Raw genomic sequence first — 20,212 nt, 5'->3', positions numbered from 1 at the left:
AGGCAGCTCAGCTCAAGGTGCCGTGTTCAATCTTAGTTGCAGGGGGCAGAGCCCACCATCCCTTGCGGGACTCGAGGAATTGAACTGGCAACCTTGTGGTTGAGAGCCCACTGGCCCATGTGGGAATCGAACCGGCAGCCTTTGGAGTTAGGAGCACGGAGCTCTAACCGCTTGAGCCACCGGGCCGGCCCCAGAAAGTATTTGACATTAGTTTGAGAAATTGTCTTGTATTCTTTTTATTGTACACTAAATCCCAGAAATATTTCTTTTAAAATGTTGATTCATCTTCAGTGTTATGTTTGCATAATTTTTTTCAGTGTTATTATTTTGGAAAAATTATGAACTTAGCAGCTTTATAGAAAAACAGTTTGCTTTCATGAAAAGTTTTCTAACTGTTGTAGTCTACGTTGAACCTCCCTGCTGGGTACTATATTAAGTGTTACACATATTACATAATTTATTTTATTACTTGGTGCTTTCTAAAGTATATTTCTGGGAACAGCAGGCCTGCTGGATACTCTGAGGGGAAAATAATGTTCCGTGGTCATCAATAAGTTTGAGAAACACCAAATGATGTAAAATTTCCCCTCCATAGAAATTCACAGAGCATATTATATATTAAAGGCTCTAAGAAGTCCTCTAGTAAAGATATCTACTTTATTGTTTAACACAGCACTTCCAAACTTTTTTGACCATTGAACATTTCTTAAAGTAATATTTATTATATCCCTGTGGAACATAGTTTGGGAAACACTGCCGTAATTAAATAAAAGAATTGAGCACTAACTACATGCCAGGCACTATTCTAAGGATTCTACATGATTTAATTTATTTAATCCTCAGAACTAAGCTACGATCTAGACAGTGTTACTCACATTTTGCAGATGAAGAAGCTGAGGCATAGCAAGTTAAAATAACCTGCTTAAGATTACACAGCTAATCAATATAGGAACTAGAATTCAACCCAGGCAGTCTAGTTCCAGGGCCTGCATTCCTAACTACACTCTGCTGCCTCTCGAGAGCGACAGTGACAAGTGCCAGAAGGAAGGCGCGCGTGGTCGCTTACACGGGGAAGACACGCATCTGAGGGGAATTCTGCTCAAGTCCGTGTGGATAAAGGCCAGGAAGTATTTGAGTTGGACACTGGAGCTCTTAGCTATTGGGAGATGAGGAGAAAGGGCATTTCATATAGAAGGGCTTGGTGAGCTAAGGCACAGAGGCAGACAGCAAAGAAAACCGAGGTGGCAAGAGTCTAGTTGGGCAGCACGAAGATGTGCCATGGTGCGAGGGTGGACAGGTTGACGTCAGAGGACTTGGGGGACTTTCCCTCCCTCAGCTCTTGTAGCCCTTGTTTTATCATCTTAAAGATTTTATTCATTTACTTACCAGCAGCTTCTTTTTTTACTATGATCCTGGCACTGAGATTTTGATGATAAAAAGACAGTGTCCCTGTTCTCTAGGAGCTTATCCTTGACGTGCCCCGAATCCAAAACTCGTTGGATTTGGTAAGTAGCGGTGTGGACAGATGTGTTAGACAGGGGGTGGGGCCTATGAGCCCGCCTGCAGGTGCCTAAGATGCGGTGCTCAGGAGTGTGGCAGGGGATACCGAGGGTGGGCGAGAAGGGCTTTGCAAGCAGAACGCAAAGTTAGGTAAACACTTAGCGTGGCGTGCCTAAGGAATATTCAGCAGCTGGATGTGGCAGGCATGGTAGGGTGGGGAGTGGTGAGAGAGGACGCTGCTGAGGTTGGTAAGAGCCCAGAGCATAAGACTTTCGTGTACCACAGAGAAGAGTTTAGAGTTTTATCTACTATGTGATGGAGAGCCTTTAAAGAATTTTGGGGGAAAGGGGTGATGTGCTCAAATTTCCATGATGGGAAGGGTAGGTTGGCAGCAGTGTGACAATGGATCGGATTGGGTTGAGGTTAGAGCTATAGTCAGACGAGATATGAGTGTCAAGTTAGGACAGTGGCAGTAGGTGATGAGAGGAGGGACATAGATGCAAGAAATATATAGAAGGTGAAATTGATAGATGGAGAATTCCTGAATGTGGGTATTGAGGGAGAGGGACGAATCTAAAGCCCGATGCCTGGGCTTTTTGCTTGGGCAGCTGGATAGATGGTGGTACCATATACTGAGTAGAGAATATAAATAGGACACAGTTTGAAGGAGAAGATCCTTCATTCAGTAAATATTTACTGAGGGTCTCTTTTGTGGAACGTACTATGCTAGATTTTAGGAAGATAGCCAGGAAAAAAGATAGTTGTGGTTTCTTTCTTAATGTGGCCTCTGTAGTCTAGTAGGAGAGACACACAGGAAAACAGGTAAGTAAATACATTAAAAAGATCTTACCAGGCTAACCTGGAGCCTGGGCCTAAGTCATCATAAAAGCAATGACTTCAGTTGCTGGACAGTTGCAAAGGCAGGTGTAGCTTCTGCTTTTAGGATTGACTCTCCCACCGAAACACAGCCTGGAGTCCCAGGCCTCTAAGCAGGCCTTGCCACCCCCCTACACATTTGTCATGTCCAGGAAAAGGAATTGACTTAAGTTCTGGGCTCACAACACCTGTTTCAGTCAGATGACCTTGGCAGTTTATGCTGACTCAGATCCAGTTAGAGCAGGCAAAATGGATGATAGGAGATGGCGATGGGAGAATGGCATGTTTATGATCGAAATTTTTGGAGGTGGTGCAGTTTCTGTTACTGACCCTCCTAACAGATGGATGAGGTAGAGTGGAAGGTTAATGCTGATAATTAGATCGGGATACTTGGGAGTTGCTGGGTGGGTCATCTGATGGATGTAAGCCACAGAGAGTGACAACAGAAGAATAGATGCGGAGGGAAGGGAAGCTGGGAACTGGAAATTACAGTGTTCATGCCTGAGAGGGGGTGATTGGGAGGATGTTGGTGAGTAACACGGGCAGGGGAGAGGAAAATTTAATAGAATGGCCAGTAGCGGTTTGGTAGGAGCAGGCGGTGGGGAGAGAGAAATGGTCTGTGAATGGTGATGGGGAGTAAAGGGGCCTTTCGTCTCCAGGCTCTGCATTGAAGTTTGGTTGAGAAAAACTGGCCTCTGCTAGAAAGAGCGGCAGAGGACGTGAGGTGTGCTGGGGATAGCCAGGATCCATTCACTGAAGGCAAGGAAATGGACAGACGATGACAGATTGAGTGTTGGATGGGTTAAATTTCAGACGTCGTCGGTACACCCAAGGGGAAGAATTTCGTAGGCATTTGTATCCAAGAGTTTGGAGCTGAGTGAGCATTGTATTGTTGGTAGGCAGGGATGAATCTGGAAAGACTGGCTAGGGAACGCATGGAAGTGTGAGAAAAGGAATGAGAACAGAGTCTTGGGAAATACCAATTTTCAAGGAATAAGTGGAGAAAGAGGAACCCCAAAAACACGTACAAATAGAAGTAGCAAAAGAGGAAGAATGAAAGGAAGAGAAAATTACTTTATAGATTCTAAAGGAGGGATTTTTCAAGAAGCAAATGGTCTAGAATATTCATTTAATCATCTTATAGCATTATTTAAGGGGTGTGTGTGAGTATGAGTGTGTGTGTAATGGTATCTCCCAGAGAGATTGTAAACTCTGAGGGAAGAGTTGATCTTATACTTCTCCAGATTTTTCCCGACAATTAGCACAGTAATGCATGAACCACGTATAGCAAGAAGGCAGATGTGCAGCACTTATCATGGCATTGCTCAGTCCTCTGCCCATAGAGAACGTTGATGATTGGTTGTAGAACCGTTTCCCACTAAGCCTGGGAATTAGCCTCGGAGGGCTGCTGAGAACAGCTCTGGGCAACCACTATCAATCCATCAATATAGGCATGTGAGATAAAGTCAGTTTGACATTCCTGTCCTCTGTAGATACTGAAAATTCATATATTCTTATTATTATCTTTTTGGTTTTCATTTTTCTGAATGGTAATACTACTTTTAGCCTATTTTTGCCTGTAATTTTTATTTCCTTGGTCACTTATTGAAAGGAAATAGAAAATACCTAATCTCAAAAACATGTAATGCTACCCACTGCTAATCAGGTGCCACTCACTTTCCTCCTCTACCTACCTCCTAACCTGTCTTCTCTCAGACAGGGAGTTACCTCTGTCCTCTGCATTAGAATCCTTGCTGGTTTCTCAGTAGCCAAAGGTTGTGAACTTGTCCAATAAAAAGATAATTTAAAAGCTCAGGATAGAGGCTTCTTCCCAATCTAACACCTTTATTTATTGTATTTTTTATTGAGATGTATTCTCTGTAGAATGCACACGTCTTAAATGTTCAGTACAGTGGCTTTTGACAATTACATGTAACACTACTCAAAATAGGATATAGAACATTTCCAGTACTCCAGACAATTCTGTCCTGATTCCCACCTTTCTGAATTGAAATTTCTTGCCATCTCTAGGATTTTCCAACCATCACATTCAGATTACGTCATTGTGTCTTCCTTTAGCTTTTGTATCCATTTCTTCCTTGCAGGAGACTGAAGAGCCAGTTGTAGAGTGTCGGGAGTGTGAATCTGAAATTTCCCCTTCAAAGACTGGGGGCTCCTCAGGTGACCTGGGGGATATCAGCTCCTTTTCCTCCAAGGCATCCAGCTTACATCGGACGTCAAGTGGGACGAGTCTCTCAGCCATGCACAGCAGTGGCAGCTCAGGGAGAGGAGCCGGACCACTCAAAGGGAAAACCAGCGGGACAGAACCCGCAGATTTTGCCTTGCCCAGCTCCCGCGGAGGCCCAGGAAAACCGAGGTGCAGACAGGGTCTCCAGAGAGAGAGCTACGCAGGGGCAGGGTTGCTGACATTTTAAATATCACAAGAAAAGGGGAGTAATGGGAAGACCCCCCCCATCCTCCATTTAGGATAAATCAGCTCCTTTCTTCCCTTTTGTTCCTCTCCTATCTGGGGTTTGCCTGGGAGGAAGGGTGGAGCCTGTGGGAGGTAGGCTTCCTTAGGAAACATAGAAAAACAGGTGAGGGGACTTTGGGAATGCTGGCACATGCTCCTGCCACCCCAATTTTCTGCAGCCTACAAGTGTTTTGGTTGGGAATACAGAAAGTTTGGGGTCGTGGCCCCAACTTGACACATCCCCTAGCTTTTTGTTAACCTCTGCAGATGTCCAGAGCCTGAAGTAGAAGAGAGGGCAGGGCAGAAATGCGTGTGCTATTTTTGAGGGCAGCAGTAGGAAGCTTTGTCAGGAGGGAATAGGCTTGCATAGAGGAGGTTGTCCTTTACTTACTATCCGACATTCCCACTCCCCAGCTGTTACGTTGGTGGTGGGTGTGTGGACCAGCTTCCTGCTGCCCTGAGGCTCAGCACATGTTGGCCTGGCATGTAGTCTGAGGATCAAGGGGAGACTTTGGGAAAAGAATCCAGTAGCAGGTGCCATCAGACTAACCTATCTTCATTCTCTAGTCCTAGAAAAGGGGTCAGTCAGACAGGGGCGCCAGTGTGTGAGGAGGATGGTGATGCAGGCCTTGGCATCAGACAGGGAGGGAAGGCTCCAGTCACGCCTCGTGGGCGCGGGCGAAGGGGCCGCCCGCCTTCTCGGACCACTGGAACCAGGTACCCGGGTAGTGTGAGATATACTTAGTCTATGACTTTAGGAAAAAAGGGAGTAGAGAGAAAAGAGGGGATTACAGAGTATGTGGGGTGTCAGGAGGGAGAAGAGGGGCCCACACTGACTGGGGAGCGGGCAGGGATCAGAGTGAGGCCACTGACAGACCAGGCTTGTGCCTGTGATGGGGTTTCAAAGAATGGGTTGAAGAGACAGACCCATGGACAAAGGAGTGGGAAACTTGCAGGTTAAGTATTGCGCTCTCCTTATTCTTACTGCCTTCTCCTGTTTCTTATCTCTCTTTAGAGAAACAGCTGTGCCTGGCCCCTTGGGCATAGAGGACATCTCACCTAGCATGTCACCAGACGATAAATCCTTCACCCGTATTGTGCCCCGAATGCCAGAAGCCACCAGACGAGCAGACATGGGTGCTGGTGCTTTGCATCGAAGTGACTCTCCAGAGATTCCTTTCCAGGCTGCTGCAGGCCCTTCTGATGGCTTAGATGCCTCCTCTCCAGGGAACAGCTTTGTAGGGCTCCGTGTTGTAGCCAAGTGGTCATCCAATGGCTATTTTTACTCTGGGAAAATCACACGAGATGTTGGAGCTGGGAAGTATAAGTTGCTCTTTGATGATGGGTACGAGTGTGATGTGTTGGGCAAAGACATTCTGCTGTGTGACCCCATCCCGCTGGACACGGAAGTGACAGCCCTCTCGGAGGATGAGTATTTCAGTGCAGGTAATAGAAGCAGCAGTCTGCAGAGATTTACTGTGGCCTGGTGCAGTCCTCTCTTCTGTCTGAAATTCCGTTCCTGCAACACTGGTTATTTTCACCATTGGCTTTTTTCTTCTTTTTGCTTGTTTATTTCTGAATAAACTTGTTATTTTGAAATCATTCTATGTTTATAGAAAATTTGCCAAGTACAGGGTACTGATAGTAGAGCGAGTTCCCATATGTCCCTCACCCAGCTTTCCATCGTTCACTGTTGTTAACGCCTTGCATTAGCACGGTACATTTGTTAGAACTAAGAAATCAACCTTGGCTCATCACTATTAACTAAATTCCAGGTTTCATTTGGATCTCGCCAGCTTGTCCATGTCTTTTTCTGTTCCAGGATCCAATCCCGGATTCTCACATTGCATTTAATCCTCATGTGCCCTTTGATCGCCTCTCATCTGTGACAGTTTCTGAATCTTTCCTTGTTTTTCATGACCTTGACAGTTTTTGAGGAGTACTGGTCAGGTGTTTTGTAGAATGTCCTTCAGTTTGGGTTTGTCTGATGTTTTCTCCTGATTAGATTGGAGTTACGGGATTTTGAAAAGAATGCTGCAGAAGCGCAGTGCCCTTCTCATGTATGTGACATCCCCAGGGTGTCACTTGGGTGAGGTTTTGTTGGCCAGGTTTCTCCCTTGCAAAGTTAGTGTCTTTCCCTTAACTTTCTCTGTTCTTTCACCACTGGCTTTTAAACTTCCTGCCTTGACGGGAACGGAGTGAGTGTGGCAGATACAGTGAGATGTTTTTGCTTAGGAGGAAGTTGGTAGTGCTGTGTGTGTGTGTGTGTGTGTGCGCGCGCGTGCGCGCGCCTGCGCACCCACCACGTACCCTCCGGTTTGAAAACTTGGGTGGTTTTTTTCCCCAAGTGGCCAGTTCCCTGTACTAGTTAGTGATGGTGAGGGATTTGTGTTATGACTGTTTTATGTGTCAGTTCTTTGAATACGTTGCCTTTTTTTTGTGTGAACTAATTTGGAGATACATGCTTGTATTGAATTCGTCATTTAAAATCATCCATTGAGGATTTTTCTAAACATGGAATGGGATATAATGGGCAAAAATGCCTCTCTATTGAAGTCTCTCCAGACTTGTGATTTGGACTCCTGAGTAGTTGCTATTTGCCCCTTTATTTTACTATTAAGTGGGCCACTTCACCTTTAGGTCTGGATAACACTTAGCTCTATGTGACATCAGTTAGTGGCACATGGATTGAGGTCTTTTATGACCCATGACTTGCATAGTTTATATCAAAAGCATTCGTTCTTCTTTCAGGTGTAAAGCCGCTCTTGAAAGTCCGCATTTGGCCCTCAGCTCAGAGAGACAATTCTGTATCCAGAGTGAGTTATGGCATCAAGGGGTGGGCGTTCTGTGTGTCACGTGCTGAGGCTGTGCACTGGTGGCAGCATTACACAGCTTCCAGTTTGATAGCTCTTCATGGGTGTCAAGTACGTTGTTGGCCGTGGGCTTCTGTGCTTTCGAGGGGTCTTTGTGATTTAGTTTGGTGATAGAGGTGTAAGCCAGGAGATGAAGAAGCAGGGGAAGGAGTGATTCTGTGGGCGGGTAAGGAGAGAACCAAGGCGTGCTTTCTCCTCTGCATTTTTTTTCTTGGTGTCTTAGTTTCTGGGTTTCTTTCAGCCCTTCATTCAGGCGTAGGCTAATGGGAGAGAAAAAATGGAACCTTCTGTTTATAGGAATGAAAAAGTGTTTATATTAATGCCTTGGATTTATATATGTGTTGTGTTCATATATAGGTGTGTGTGTGTGTGTGTGTGTGTGTGTGTGTGTAAATTGTTTATTGATTGACAGAGGGAAAGGAGTGTTATCTTTTTCACAGGATTGCAAATGGGTCTTGCCCCAAATCACACAGCTTGGTGGTAGCAGAATTAGGCCTAGATGCAGGTCCCCTCAATTCTAGCCCAGTTCTCTTGATATTCCACATTGTGTTTCTTCTAACCTAACGGCCTTACGTTTATGTTCTGTATCAGAGCAAGAGCAGGGAAGTAGGTAATAGGGAGGGACCATTGGGCAGGAGAGGCAGGATTTATTTTTTTTCCTTTCTTTGCTCTATATTTTGATTTTGCTGTGCAGACATAAACACACAGACACATGCTTTCTCTTATAATGATGTCGTCTTTCACCTACAACTTAAGAATTATCACAGTCTCCAAAGAAACCAAGAATTAGTTAAGTTACAATGGAATCATTAAGAAACCAGTGGCATTAAGAAAATGCCATTTCACTTTAAGAATCATTTGAACTACCTACAATCCATAAAGGTTAGCTTTAGGAAGCTTTATTTTATAACTAAAGGGCTCCTTCTGCTGAGAAACTTTTCCATGTCCCAGTGTCTGAGTAGCAGCTGCATATACTGTAAGTGGTGGTGGTGTGTGGGATTGATTGCTGGGATTTTATTAAAATCCTAACTTCAGCCCACCGTTGGCTCTCCTCGTTCCCTGACTTAGTCTGCCCTGCAGAGCCTTTGTGAGTGGATGCTAGACAGCCTAAGACAACGAGCTGCTTTTATGTTTTTTCCACCCAGGAGTGGTGAAAGGGCATAGGAAGGAGTCTGGAGAGCTGTACTACAGCATTGAAAAAGAAGGCCAAAGGAAGTGGTATAAGCGAATGGCTGTCATCCTGTCCCTGGAGCAGGGAAACAGACTGAGAGAGCAGTATGGCCTTGGCCCGTATGAGGCAGTCACGCCGCTCACCAAGGCAGCAGATATCAGCTTAGGTAAGTAAGACCTCTGCTTCCTGAGCAGCTGCCTCTGGGCCCCTGCCCTGCTTGTGGCGGGAGCAGTGGTTTCTAGACCAATGAGTAATGCTTCCTTAAATCTCACTATTCCTATGTGGGTTATGAGATGATAACGAGCTGTCATTTTCTGGAGTTGCTGCCTATCTTTATTTCCTTCCCAGACCCAATAGTAAGTCCTCAGATTTTTCTGGCCTCCCAAGTTCTATAGGGGAATAAACACATTTCAGTCATGGCAGAGACTGAAATAGAAAACACGGTGGCCTTAAGAGGCTTCCTTGGGTGGTGAACACACAATGGGATTTTTAGATGATGTAATACAGAATTGTACACCTGAAATCTATGTAATTTTACTAACAATTGTCACCCCAATAAATTAAGAAAGAAAAAGGCTTCCTGCCCCCATGGGAGGTTGAGGAAAGGTTGTGGTGGGATCTAAATCATGTTGTGCCCAGCTTCTTGGAGTTCAGGGCCTTAGATCACAGGAGTTGACCAGCCTTTGGCTTGTCCTGTCACAGACAATTTGGTGGAAGGGAAGCGGAAGCGGCGCAGTAACATCAGCTCTCCGGCCACCACCACTGCCTCCAGTAGCAGCAGTACAACCCCTGCCCGGAAGGTCACAGAAAGCTCTCGTGCTTCCACGGGAGTTCTCTCAGGCAAAAGAAAACTTATCTCTTCTGAAGAGGAGCGGTCCCCTGCTAAGAGAGGCCGGAAGTCTGCCACTGTGAAACCTGGTGAGTGCTCCCTTTTGCCTCATTCTCCCTCAGACCCTGGCAGGACGCAAGGTCAGCTCCTAGAGAGATGGCGCCTGATACAAGGCAATGGCCCGTCTGTCCTGGCTACAGAGTTGGGGGCCCGTACAAGCCCACAGGTGGTACTCAGACAGCTTTCTGCGTCCCCGTCCTCATCCCCCAGCAGAGTGCAGTGGGGGGAGATAGGAGGCCAGGTCTTCAGTGGAATCATTCATTGACTTCTGTGTAGGTTCTAGGAGGGAAAGGATAGAAGTACTGAATTTTACGCAGATTGAAAATAGGTGAAATTTGTCTTAGATCTCTTCCTTTCCCTAACACCATCTTCTACCTCTACGAGCTCTGCTCCCCTCTCTCCTGTGCCCAGGGCTTTCTGAAACTTCCTATGGAAAGCTAGAGCCTCAGCCTGCATCTCCCCTCTCCTCACTTCTCCCAAACAACCCTGTTCCAGGCTCCCGTGCTTCTCAGTCAGAGTTCAATCCATCTATTGGTTACTGGGTCTCTACTGTGACCCCAGCCACTGTGCGATCTGGGGATGCAGAGGTCTGCCTGAGGAAGCACTCGGAGTCTGGCAAACTGAAGAACTTCGTGACTTGTTACGTTGTCCTGGCACTTGCTCCTCCTGTGTCCTGTGTGTCATTTCTGTATCTCCTCTGCTGTGTTGCAGGGTATGTGAGGCACGCAACTTGGCGCTTCATACATATGACCTCATATAATCCCTATGAGGTACAGGCGCTGGAATTTTTTTTTTTTTTTTTAAGATTTTTTTATTGGGGAGGGGGAACAGGACTTTATTGGGGAACAGTGTGTACTTCCAGGCCTATTTTCCAAGTCAAGTTGTTGTCCTTTCAATCTTAGTTGTGGAGGGTGCCGTTCAGCTTCAAGTTGTTGTCCTTTCAGTCTTAGTTGTGGAGGATGCAGCTCAGCTCCAGGTCCAGTTGCCGTTTTCTAGTTGCAGGGGGCACAGCCCACCATCCCTTGCGGGAGTCGAACCGGCAACCTTGTGGTTGAGAGGACGCACCCCAACCAACTGAGCCATCTGGGAGCTCAGTGGCAGCTCAGCTCAAGGTGCTGTGTTCAATCTTAGTTGCAAGGGGCACAGCCCACCATCCCTTGTGGGACTCGAGGAGTTGAACTGGCAACCTTGTGGTTGAGAGCCCACTGGCCCATGTGGGAATCGAACTGGCAGCCTTCGGAGTTAGGAGCATGGAGCTCCAACCACCTGAGCCACCAGGCCGGCCCCTGGAATTCATTTTCTAGTTAACGAATCTGAGGTACAGAAACGTTGGCTAACTTTCCCCAGGTGACACAGTAATCCTCAATTCAAACGCAGGCAGTCTGACTGTGAAGTCCATGCTTATATATACTGCATCACACGTTCTCTTGCTGCTGGTTTTATTGTAGGGAGGCATGACCTGTCTGTCATCTTAGCCTCCTAATGAGTCTACGATTCAGCTTCTCCAAGTCAGGTATTTGTTCTTTCAAGGACTTACTGGGTGCACTCCTAACACGGGTGTTCTGGAAATCCTGGACAGGCGGGTTCACTTCCCTACCCCCAGGTGCTGGGAACTGGACAGTTGAAGCAGGCTCTTTGGATGTGGCTCCATCAACGTGTAGAAACATTTTTATTACCAAGCATTTTATGTACCATTCTGGTGAAGGTCAGGCATAGGGTGGGTTTATATGTTGGGGAACATTGCTTGGTAATAAAAAAGTGGGGTTTTGTTTTGTTTTGTTTTTTAAGGCTGCTTCAAAGTATCACATATCCTGGGGGGAGATCAGAGCACTGGGCAGAGAAAGTGGGCTGAAGGCTTCCAGTAGTTTCACTCATACCTAATCTTTGTATTAGAACAGCCTCTTTCTTCAGATGACCTCAGAAATATTTGGTTTGACTATATAAAAGCAATATTAGTTGATTTTCATTTATAAAACCAGTGTATATACATTATGATGACTTTGTAAAATTTAAATATATAAAATTTCTGTAAGTTTTGTCGTAGGTTTTTGGCCACAGGAATGGTCTTTGGTGAAAAGTACATCAGGACATTGCCTGCCCGTCCTGATGCCCAGGCAATGGTGTGGATCCATCTAGTAACTGCCTCTGTCCTTCCCAGGTACGGCGGGGGCAGGAGAGTTTGTGAGCCCCTGTGAGAGTGGAGACAATGTGGGTGAACCCGCCGCCTTGGAAGAACAGAGAGGGCCTTTGCCCCTCAACAAGACCTTGTTTCTTGGCTATGCCTTTCTCCTCACCATGGCCACAACCAGTGACAAGATGGTCAGCCGCTCCAAACTGCCCGATGGCCCTTCCGGAAGCAGTGAGGAAGAGGAGGGTAAGGCCCTAGGGGGCCTGGAGGCTTTGACATGTGCATTTCTTTCCTTTCTGTTTATTTTATGAGCCTAGTGGCCCCCCAGCCATCTGGAGAGGAGGAGGCAAGACAAAGGGCAACTGGGATCTTGGTCTGGGAAAATTGACATCACCCTGCCTCGTTGGTTTATAGACTGTTTTCACAGTGTTTCTCTCAGTGAGTGGTTTCTTAAAACAGTCCTGTGAGGCCGATGAGCGATAGATCTTACGTGCTCTACAGATGAGGAAACAAGCTTGGAGACGTTAAATAATTGCTTTTTGTCCATGATAATGGCAGACTTGGGACGAGAACCCAGTGTTCATTTTACCCTCCTACAATCATCCAAGTCAGTCAGGTTTCTGAACGCCCTGCCATCTTTCCCATTGGGGTTCTATGGGCAACTGCCAGAGAAAACCCGTGGGGGTGGGGGGACTTCATTCTCTTGAGGTCTACGTGTAAGACTGGGAATATGGGGTGCCCAGGGCCCCGGGGTGATTTCAGAGAAATAGCTTCTAGGCCTTTTCAACTCTTAAACCTCCCTTCAACCTTAAACTAAATCTATATATTGTATTTCTGTGTGGTCTGTTAGGGTTTGAGTGAAGGTTATGGTGGGGAGAGGTAAAAATTATTTCGGCTGTCTAAAGTGTGTGATCTAGGAGAGACATTGGACAGACACAAATGTATACACTAAGTGCCTGACAGCAGTATCCAAATGTGTCTGTAAAGGCGAGAAGTCCAAAGGGAATGATGTTTTCTACAAGTGTAAGTTCTGGCTAATGCTGAGTCTTGCAAGAAGGAATTGAATTAGGGAACATAGTTATTATAAAATGGCACCACTGCAGATTCGTAATGGTTGCTATTTCATGTGTGTGGATGAGTCTATTCTAATTAACCAAACTACCTCTTACCACCTGTGCCACGTGGGGATCTGTACAGGGACATGGGAAGATGGCCTGGGAGTTGCAGTTAAGGTTTATGTTCTCTGTTAGGTGCACAAACAACAGTCAGCAGTATAGGTGCTCTAGGGTTTGGGAGCAGGAGTGGCCTGTGTGGGGTTCAAGGTTAAGTGTACATGCACCAAGCCTAGTTTGTCAGAGAGAATTCAGATAGGTACAATGGGACATAAGGTGTGAGGCGTTTCCTTGTTACAAGTAATTGGAAGTCCCTTGAGGATTCTGCGAAGAGGTGTGTCACGGCATCAAAACAGTGTTCGTGGTCCTGCTTTATACCACTATTGCTTTCACAATATTGCTGGACTCTAGTCTTTGTTCTCCAGCATACCCTTAACCCTTTGCTAGACCAGAACTTCACAAGGCAGCTTTATTGGTTGGCATAGCATGGCCAAGAAAGGCGGCTTTGGTATGAAATGCAGACTGTCCAGGTTCTTAAAAAAAAAATCTGTGAGCCTGTGTGAGATCTTACAAACTGGACTCATAAAAATTCCCTTCATTCCCCCTTGCTGATACAGCAAATGTTTTTAATCCCATCCTGTAACCATGAGTGAGGGGAGGTAGGCCTTGTCTAAAGGAGGAGGAATTTGGACAACTTTTTATAGGGGTCTCCAGGTTTCTTGTGGAAAATACGGTTATGGTGCATATGTGTGCTCTGTCGCTTCTTCATCCTTGGGCACTGCCCCAACGGTACCGAACCCCGGATGGCTTTGGTGTATGAGAATGTTAGAGGTCCCTCAATCTCAAGCAGCCTAGAAATGTGTGTACTAAAACAATTCTCTACAGAGTTAGTTTTCAAGAAACTATGTGGTACGTCTTGCAGATAAATGGTAATCTCTTAGATGGCAGAAACTTAGTAAAATATTTTAATTCAGTGTATGAGATATGTATTGAGTGGAAAATATTGCACCAACTCTTGTTAGGTGGCACACTGTCGGGGACCCATCAACCACAGGGATTGACTCTAGAGTTGGGTTTATTTAGTACTTTTATCCTTGATTTAAATGATGGAATTAAAAATCCATTCATTTTTGCTTTTGGGGGTGCATAAGTCAAAAGCAAATTATTATAATTGAGAAAAATTAGAGAAATGGACTGTCTAGGCCTAGGTAATATTTGATCACACGAATGCAAGGAAATATAAATGGGGATTAAAATCTAAATATGTCAGGGCTAGCACAGTCCTGGATAAGCAGACAAAAAAGTAAAGGACCGCTAGGGGCCTCGGCCGGGTCTCAGCAGTAGAGTGCTGGCATCAACAATTGGGACGTACATTGAGATGGGTCCAAAGGCTGCAGTGACAAAACTGAGAAATAGGCCTGCTGTAGTCTGAGTGTCTTATAACCACTTAGAGTTTCCAGTTTGTTTTCAGTTTAAGAAGAATGTTGAGAATGCTGAATCAAGAAAAGAGCGATAAAAGTGAATGGGCTGGCAACGAGACCTGCCCAGAGCAAGGTCCAGAGGCCTGAGTTTGGGGCATCAACACTGCTTGAGCAGCTCCACCTAGCAGGGAGGGCACCAAAGGCGGGGAACCCTTTCTGCGAGGGGCCTGCTCTACCAAGGTGTACCACAGGGTATGAGGGGGAAAGGGCCTGGGCCTGGCACTGAACTTTTATGCATGTGATTGGGTTTTTCATTTGTGATCAATTAATTAACATTAATTTCTCAGAACTCCTGTGTAACCCAAATGTCTAATGTCTTGCATATTTCCCCTTTTTTTAATGTGTTGTTTATATTTGAGAGGAGCAGATGACAAGAAAACAAGCTCAAATTAGATATTTGGTCAAAAGAAGCAATTTCTAATTGCCTAGGGTCATTACAGCTTCAGCCTCATCTCATTACTTCTCCTTCACCCTCGAGACTGTAGCACAGTCCTTGGTGTTCAGTGTCCTGAGGTACAAGATCATCAAAGGTAGATAGTTTTCAGTAAGAATGTTGAAAGGATTTTCTGGCTAATCTTCGCTTAGTTAAATTTAAAAAACCCTATTTTCTTTGAGCTTTCTGGTTTATCAAAGTTTTAGTGTATAGGGGGTAAAAATGCTGATGAAAGGAGAATTTGACGGCTCTGTTAAGTGCTAAACAGCTATTATTCATCTTCACAGAATTAGTGGAAATGGGCTTAGTTCGCAGGAGAGATTTAAGGTAGACATAAGGAAGAACTTCCAGATGGTAAGGACTCCCCAAATTGGAATACATCACTATGGGAAGTGCTGGTGTGTCCATCCCTGTGGATAGTCCAGTGAAGTCAGTCTTAGTGAAGAAATGTTTGTTTTTAGGTCTAGGACCTACCTCCATTTCTCATTTCCCTACCCCTCTTGCTGGTTTCCCCTTTTGGCAGCACTTTATAGGCCTCAAGACAGATCACTTTCTGATCCATGAGTGCCCTTGACCTGTCTTTGGGATGCAGTGCTTTGGAGATAGCTGGGGAGTGGGAAGGGGGCAGGTAAGAAGCAGGCATAAAGTATCAAATAAGGTACGAACTAGTAGTAATTATTATCTTGGTTATCTATTTCTTTATATAGAATTTTTAGAAATTCCTCCTTTCAACAAGCAGTACACAGAGTCCCAGCTTCGAGCAGGAGCTGGCTACATTCTCGAAGACTTCAATGAAGCTCAGGTGAGAAGTGTCTTTATGTGGCTTCCCAAAGGGTCCGTGATGAAGAGTCCACTTGGCTGTACTGAGAAAAGGCCCGAGAGGGACAGTGGCTAGAGGTTTCAGGAACTGGGAAACTGCCAAAAGGTTATTGCATGAAATAGAATTTTTACAGTGTACAAGGAAGAAAAGTTAGAGCCTTGAGTTAGTTAATGGCTGTGGTTCTGTTGCTGGGATGAAAGCAGATTAAAAATATGTGTTTAATAGAAATCCCTATTACAGTGTTGTTGATTCTGTGCCTGAAATGCTGAATACATGGAGTTTGGTTGTCCCTTGAGGATTTAGGCCCCCAGGATGCCCCCAGGGAGAGTATCTAGGGAAGCCACTTGGGCCTTTCAGTGAGAAAAGGGCCCCATCAAGTTTGGATAGTACAGTTGACCTGTAAATAACATGGGGGTTAGGGTGCTGACATCTCATGCAGTTGAAAATCTGCATATAACCAGTCAGCCCGCCCATAAACTGGATTCCCAACCACGGAGTTGACTCTTGAACAACACGGTTTGAACTACGTGGGTCAGTTAAAAAAATCAGTGTATAAGTGGACCCATGCAATTCAAATCCATGTTGTTCAAGGGTCAGCTGTATTTGGAAGTGTTCAGATCTGTTCTCTATGACCCATTAGGGCTGCTATTTAGGGGCTTTCCATAGACGTCACCAGGCCCACAGCTTCTGTTCCTTTTCTTCCAGTGTAACACGGCCTACCAGTGTCTCCTGATTGCAGATCAGCATTGTCGAACCCGGAAATACTTCCTGTGCCTTGCCAGTGGGATCCCTTGTGTGTCTCATGTCTGGGTCCATGACAGTTGCCATGCCAACCAGCTCCAGAATTACCGCAATTATCTGTTGCCAGCTGGGTATAGCCTTGAAGAGCAAAGAATTCTGGATTGGTGAGTACTTAAGAGCTAAGCCCATCTAGAACGGTAGGAAGGAAGACAGGAAGCTTTTGAAAGGGGAGAATCTAGGTGAGAGTCAGTATTTCTAAAAATGAATGACTGTATGATACACAAATTATAGAACTTGAATGGGTTTGAGATTATTTTAGTAGTTCACCTAGTTTATTTCCCTAGGTTACACTGGTTAAGAGACCTTTTGAAAATGAACATTTTCACATAGGTTGAATATTCTCAACCTGCATGGCTAGGGGACTAAGTTTTAAGGAAGGAATTTAAAAATACAGGCTCAGGAGCATTATTTGGCTCATTCTCGGCCCCAAAACAAGCGTGGAAATCAGAAGGGGTGTTTTAGGTCACACATCATTCACAGAAAAAGGGGCAGGGGGTAGAGCAGGGCTTTTGAAAGCATTCAGATATACTGGGTCCCTTGGTAGAAGGGCTGTTGTTGGATATTACTGTCATGCTAAGGTCCCTTCCAATCCCAAGGTGCTGTCTCTCTGACTCCTTCATAGGCAACCCCGTGAAAACCCTTTCCAGAACCTGAAGGTACTCTTGGTATCAGACCAACAGCAGAACTTCCTGGAGCTCTGGTCTGAGATCCTCATGACTGGGGGTGCAGCCTCCGTGAAGCAGCACCATTCAAGTGCCCATAACAAAGGTACCTGCAAAGTGTGTGTGTTATTGCTCCTTAAACCCACAGCTGTTAGGCTTGTGGTCTATGTCTTAGTCCTGGTTATAGGTTAAGTTATCCGTCTTTCTAAGAGAAGTACCACCTTTAAGAGGTAGCCAACATGAGGGAAGTGCTGGGCTGCGTATGCTTCTGCTGGTGTATTTGCTAAAAACACTTCTACAAGGCAGCATTTCGTGGCTTCTCACATCTGGTTGTGATCAGCGGTGCTGTGTCTGACATGAAGGGCTTTAGGCTGGGCAGAGTGGGAGGTACTGGCTAGAAGGCACGTCTGGCTTTTTAATGGAGGGTTACACTGAGTCTCCTTGCCTCATTCAAACCTTCCCTGCTTCCTGCAGATATTGCTTTAGGGGTGTTTGACGTGGTGGTGACGGACCCCTCGTGCCCCGCCTCGGTGCTGAAGTGTGCCGAAGCATTGCAGCTGCCTGTCGTGTCACAAGAGTGGGTGATCCAGTGCCTCATTGTTGGGGACAGAGTTGGATTCAAGCAGCATCCAAAATATAAACATGATTATATTTCTCACTAAGGATACTTGTTCTTACCCGTTTTATTCCTTGCTGTTGTGGAGATTGTGTTTTAACGAGGTTTTAAATGTGTCCTGTGTGTAACTGGATTCCTTGCATGGATCTTGTATATAGTTTTATTTGCTGGACTTTTATGATAAAATAAATGTTGAACTCTTTGGTTGTAGTAACTGGGATTTCTTCATCCACTTCTTTGAGCTTAGTCTCAGAACAAGTAGCAAGACAAATATAGTACCTTCTCTGCGGTTTTCAGTAGTAGGCTTGTTCACTAGGAGGACAGCTAGCCAAGGAAAATAACAAGGAGTGAATGTTAGTTTTCTGTGGCATCACTGTCAAAAGATTATCCTGGGCTGTCTAAAATCCAATACTACAAACCTGATTTTACAGTAGGCCCAGATTAAAAGTTGTGCCAAAATTTGAATGAAATTCAGCACAGCTCTAAGTTTCCTGGCAACTGAAAAATATTCTCTTTTTAGAGTTGAGCTTACTAAACTGACCTGTGGATACTGTACTCTCAGAGCTAACAGGCAGAGGACCACTTGCTGTGAATGGGCAGTGACTGTAAGCGTGATGGGATGGCTTCGTGCCGGGATTAACAGGAGAAACGCAGTGATGACACGTGGAGGTTAGAGACTCTCATCCCAGGTACAGAATGTTACTGTTGTTGTCACGGATGCTAGAAGCTGTTCCTCCCCTAACCCACCCTTAGCGTCATCCCTGTTGTTCTCTTTCTTTAGAGCAGGGGTCAAATTTTTTTTCTGCCAAATAGTAAATATTTTAAGCTTTGTGGGCCATTTAGTGTGTCACAACTACTCACCTTTCCCACGATGGCATGAAAGCAACCACAGACAATAGGTAAATGAACAAGAGTGGCTCTGTTCCAGTAAAGCTTTATTTACAAAAACAAGTGGCAGGCAGTGGTTTGCTAACCTCTGCAGTGGAAGGGGTCGTTTTTTAGCTGACAGTTGCAGGAAATAAGGGTGTGTGTAGTATGTGGTATAAGATGTAGGCATGAGGACCAGATCAAATGGCTACAAACTGAGGCCAGAATGCTCAAGTCTTTTTTTGTTTGGAGGAGGTTCAGTGAATATTTATCTTGGTTCACACTGATACAAACATTACTGATTACTTGTCATAGTTGGGCCAGATTAGGAGAACCTCAACTCCTAGGGCTTTTCTAAATGGGATAATTAGACCTGCAGTTTTCAGTATTTGACAGCTACTAATTTTATTTCAATTTGTTTTCTTAAGGACCTTTCTACTTTGTTAAAAAAAAAACTTTAAATACATTGTTAACAACTAGACTTGCCCTTTCGCCAGTCTGCAATAATTAGAACTTAACTGGTAAAATTCTTCAAATTCTGTTTTGAAGATCCTTAAGGATGGGACATTCTCAATTTCAATTTTCTGAAGGAGAAAAGATCTGTGGGGTGAGGGGAAGCCTACTCTATCTGGTGCCTTTCTTGCTCAGTGGTAACATCCAGCAGTTGATCTATTTATAAATATAATTCCTTTTTCACACGACCTACAAAATATTTAACTTCTGATCTATATTCTGTGTCTCTCGCAGCTTGAACAGTACCTAGGTACATAGTAGGTGCTCAGGTGCTCAGTAAGTGAACTTATCTGCTAAATGTTCTCAATGTACATTTGAGATCTTGCATGGTCCACAGAGGGAAAGCTGATGCTACATGTTCTGTTTTGTGGATGAGAACTCCCCTAAGATTGGGTGGGGGGTCAAACCCTTCCTTATGGGAACGAGGGGAAGGACTTGTACCCGTGGATGTTCAGTAATCGCTTCTAGGAGAAAAGTCAGAGCCCTCTCAGTCAGTTGCAGACATTCGGTGAGTGGCCAGAGAATCCCATTTGCTGTGAGTCTTCTGTTCAAGACGGAACGCGGTGGGATAGACTGTTACTTCAGTTTGTGAGCCTGAAAATTTCACATCCCGAAGCTACAGAAGAAAAACAGCTTCATCAAATAGGCTTTCCCAAGATTTTCTTCAAAAAAATATGAATCAGGGCAACCTCTAATCTAGATAATGTCATCCTAAAACTCAAAGTTTCTTTGATTCTTCTGCTATAATCACTTAGGAAAAATCTGCTTGAACACATTTCAGAGAAAGGAGGGAGAACAATAAAGTGCTTTTTTTGAGTGGGACAGACCTCTGAGATAAGCCAACAATCACTGAATCTCTATTAGGTAAAAAAAATGTAGAGTTAGAAGGGGTGGTCCCCCCTTTCAGACATGGAAGCTGCAGCCATGGCTAATTAACGTCACAGCTGGGAACTGAAGCCAAGCCGCTGATGCACAACCTAGCCAAGACCCTAAAACC

The 20,212-nt window shown here is 45.0% G+C and overlaps 2 protein-coding genes across 5 annotated transcripts in view; one reads left to right on the top strand and one right to left on the bottom strand.

Moving 5' to 3' along the window:
- TP53BP1 (tumor protein p53 binding protein 1) overlaps positions 1-18,037 on the top strand; it is an 86,284-nt gene extending 68,247 nt beyond the window's left edge. For 3 of the 4 annotated variants that reach the window (XM_019725347.3, XM_019725346.3, XM_019725345.3), the window contains 10 exons: positions 4,482-4,753; positions 5,417-5,566; positions 5,865-6,295; positions 8,868-9,059; positions 9,596-9,811; positions 11,941-12,156; positions 15,644-15,738; positions 16,462-16,661; positions 17,180-17,325; positions 17,694-18,037. In XM_019725347.3, the coding sequence (XP_019580906.3) occupies positions 4,482-4,753; positions 5,417-5,566; positions 5,865-6,295; positions 8,868-9,059; positions 9,596-9,811; positions 11,941-12,156; positions 15,644-15,738; positions 16,462-16,661; positions 17,180-17,325; positions 17,694-17,881 (2,106 nt within the window). In that variant the 3' untranslated portion in view covers positions 17,882-18,037. The remainder of the gene's footprint in view (positions 1-4,481; positions 4,754-5,416; positions 5,567-5,864; positions 6,296-8,867; positions 9,060-9,595; positions 9,812-11,940; positions 12,157-15,643; positions 15,739-16,461; positions 16,662-17,179; positions 17,326-17,693) is intronic. The other variant, XM_019725348.3, reaches the window with a different exon arrangement.
- A 716-nt stretch (positions 18,038-18,753) lies between these two features.
- Positions 18,754-20,212, bottom strand: part of TUBGCP4 (tubulin gamma complex component 4) — a 31,910-nt gene continuing 30,451 nt past the window's right edge. The window contains exon 18 of the mRNA XM_019725372.3: positions 18,754-19,831. Within this exon, the coding sequence (XP_019580931.1) occupies positions 19,819-19,831 (13 nt within the window). The 3' untranslated portion in view covers positions 18,754-19,818. The remainder of the gene's footprint in view (positions 19,832-20,212) is intronic.

Source organism: Rhinolophus sinicus, chromosome 3, assembly GCF_057876585.1.
Source record: "Rhinolophus sinicus isolate RSI-liver-muscle chromosome 3, RSI-T2T, whole genome shotgun sequence".
NCBI lineage: Eukaryota > Metazoa > Chordata > Mammalia > Chiroptera > Rhinolophidae > Rhinolophus > Rhinolophus sinicus.
This window is presented reverse-complemented; position numbering and strand designations above follow the sequence as displayed.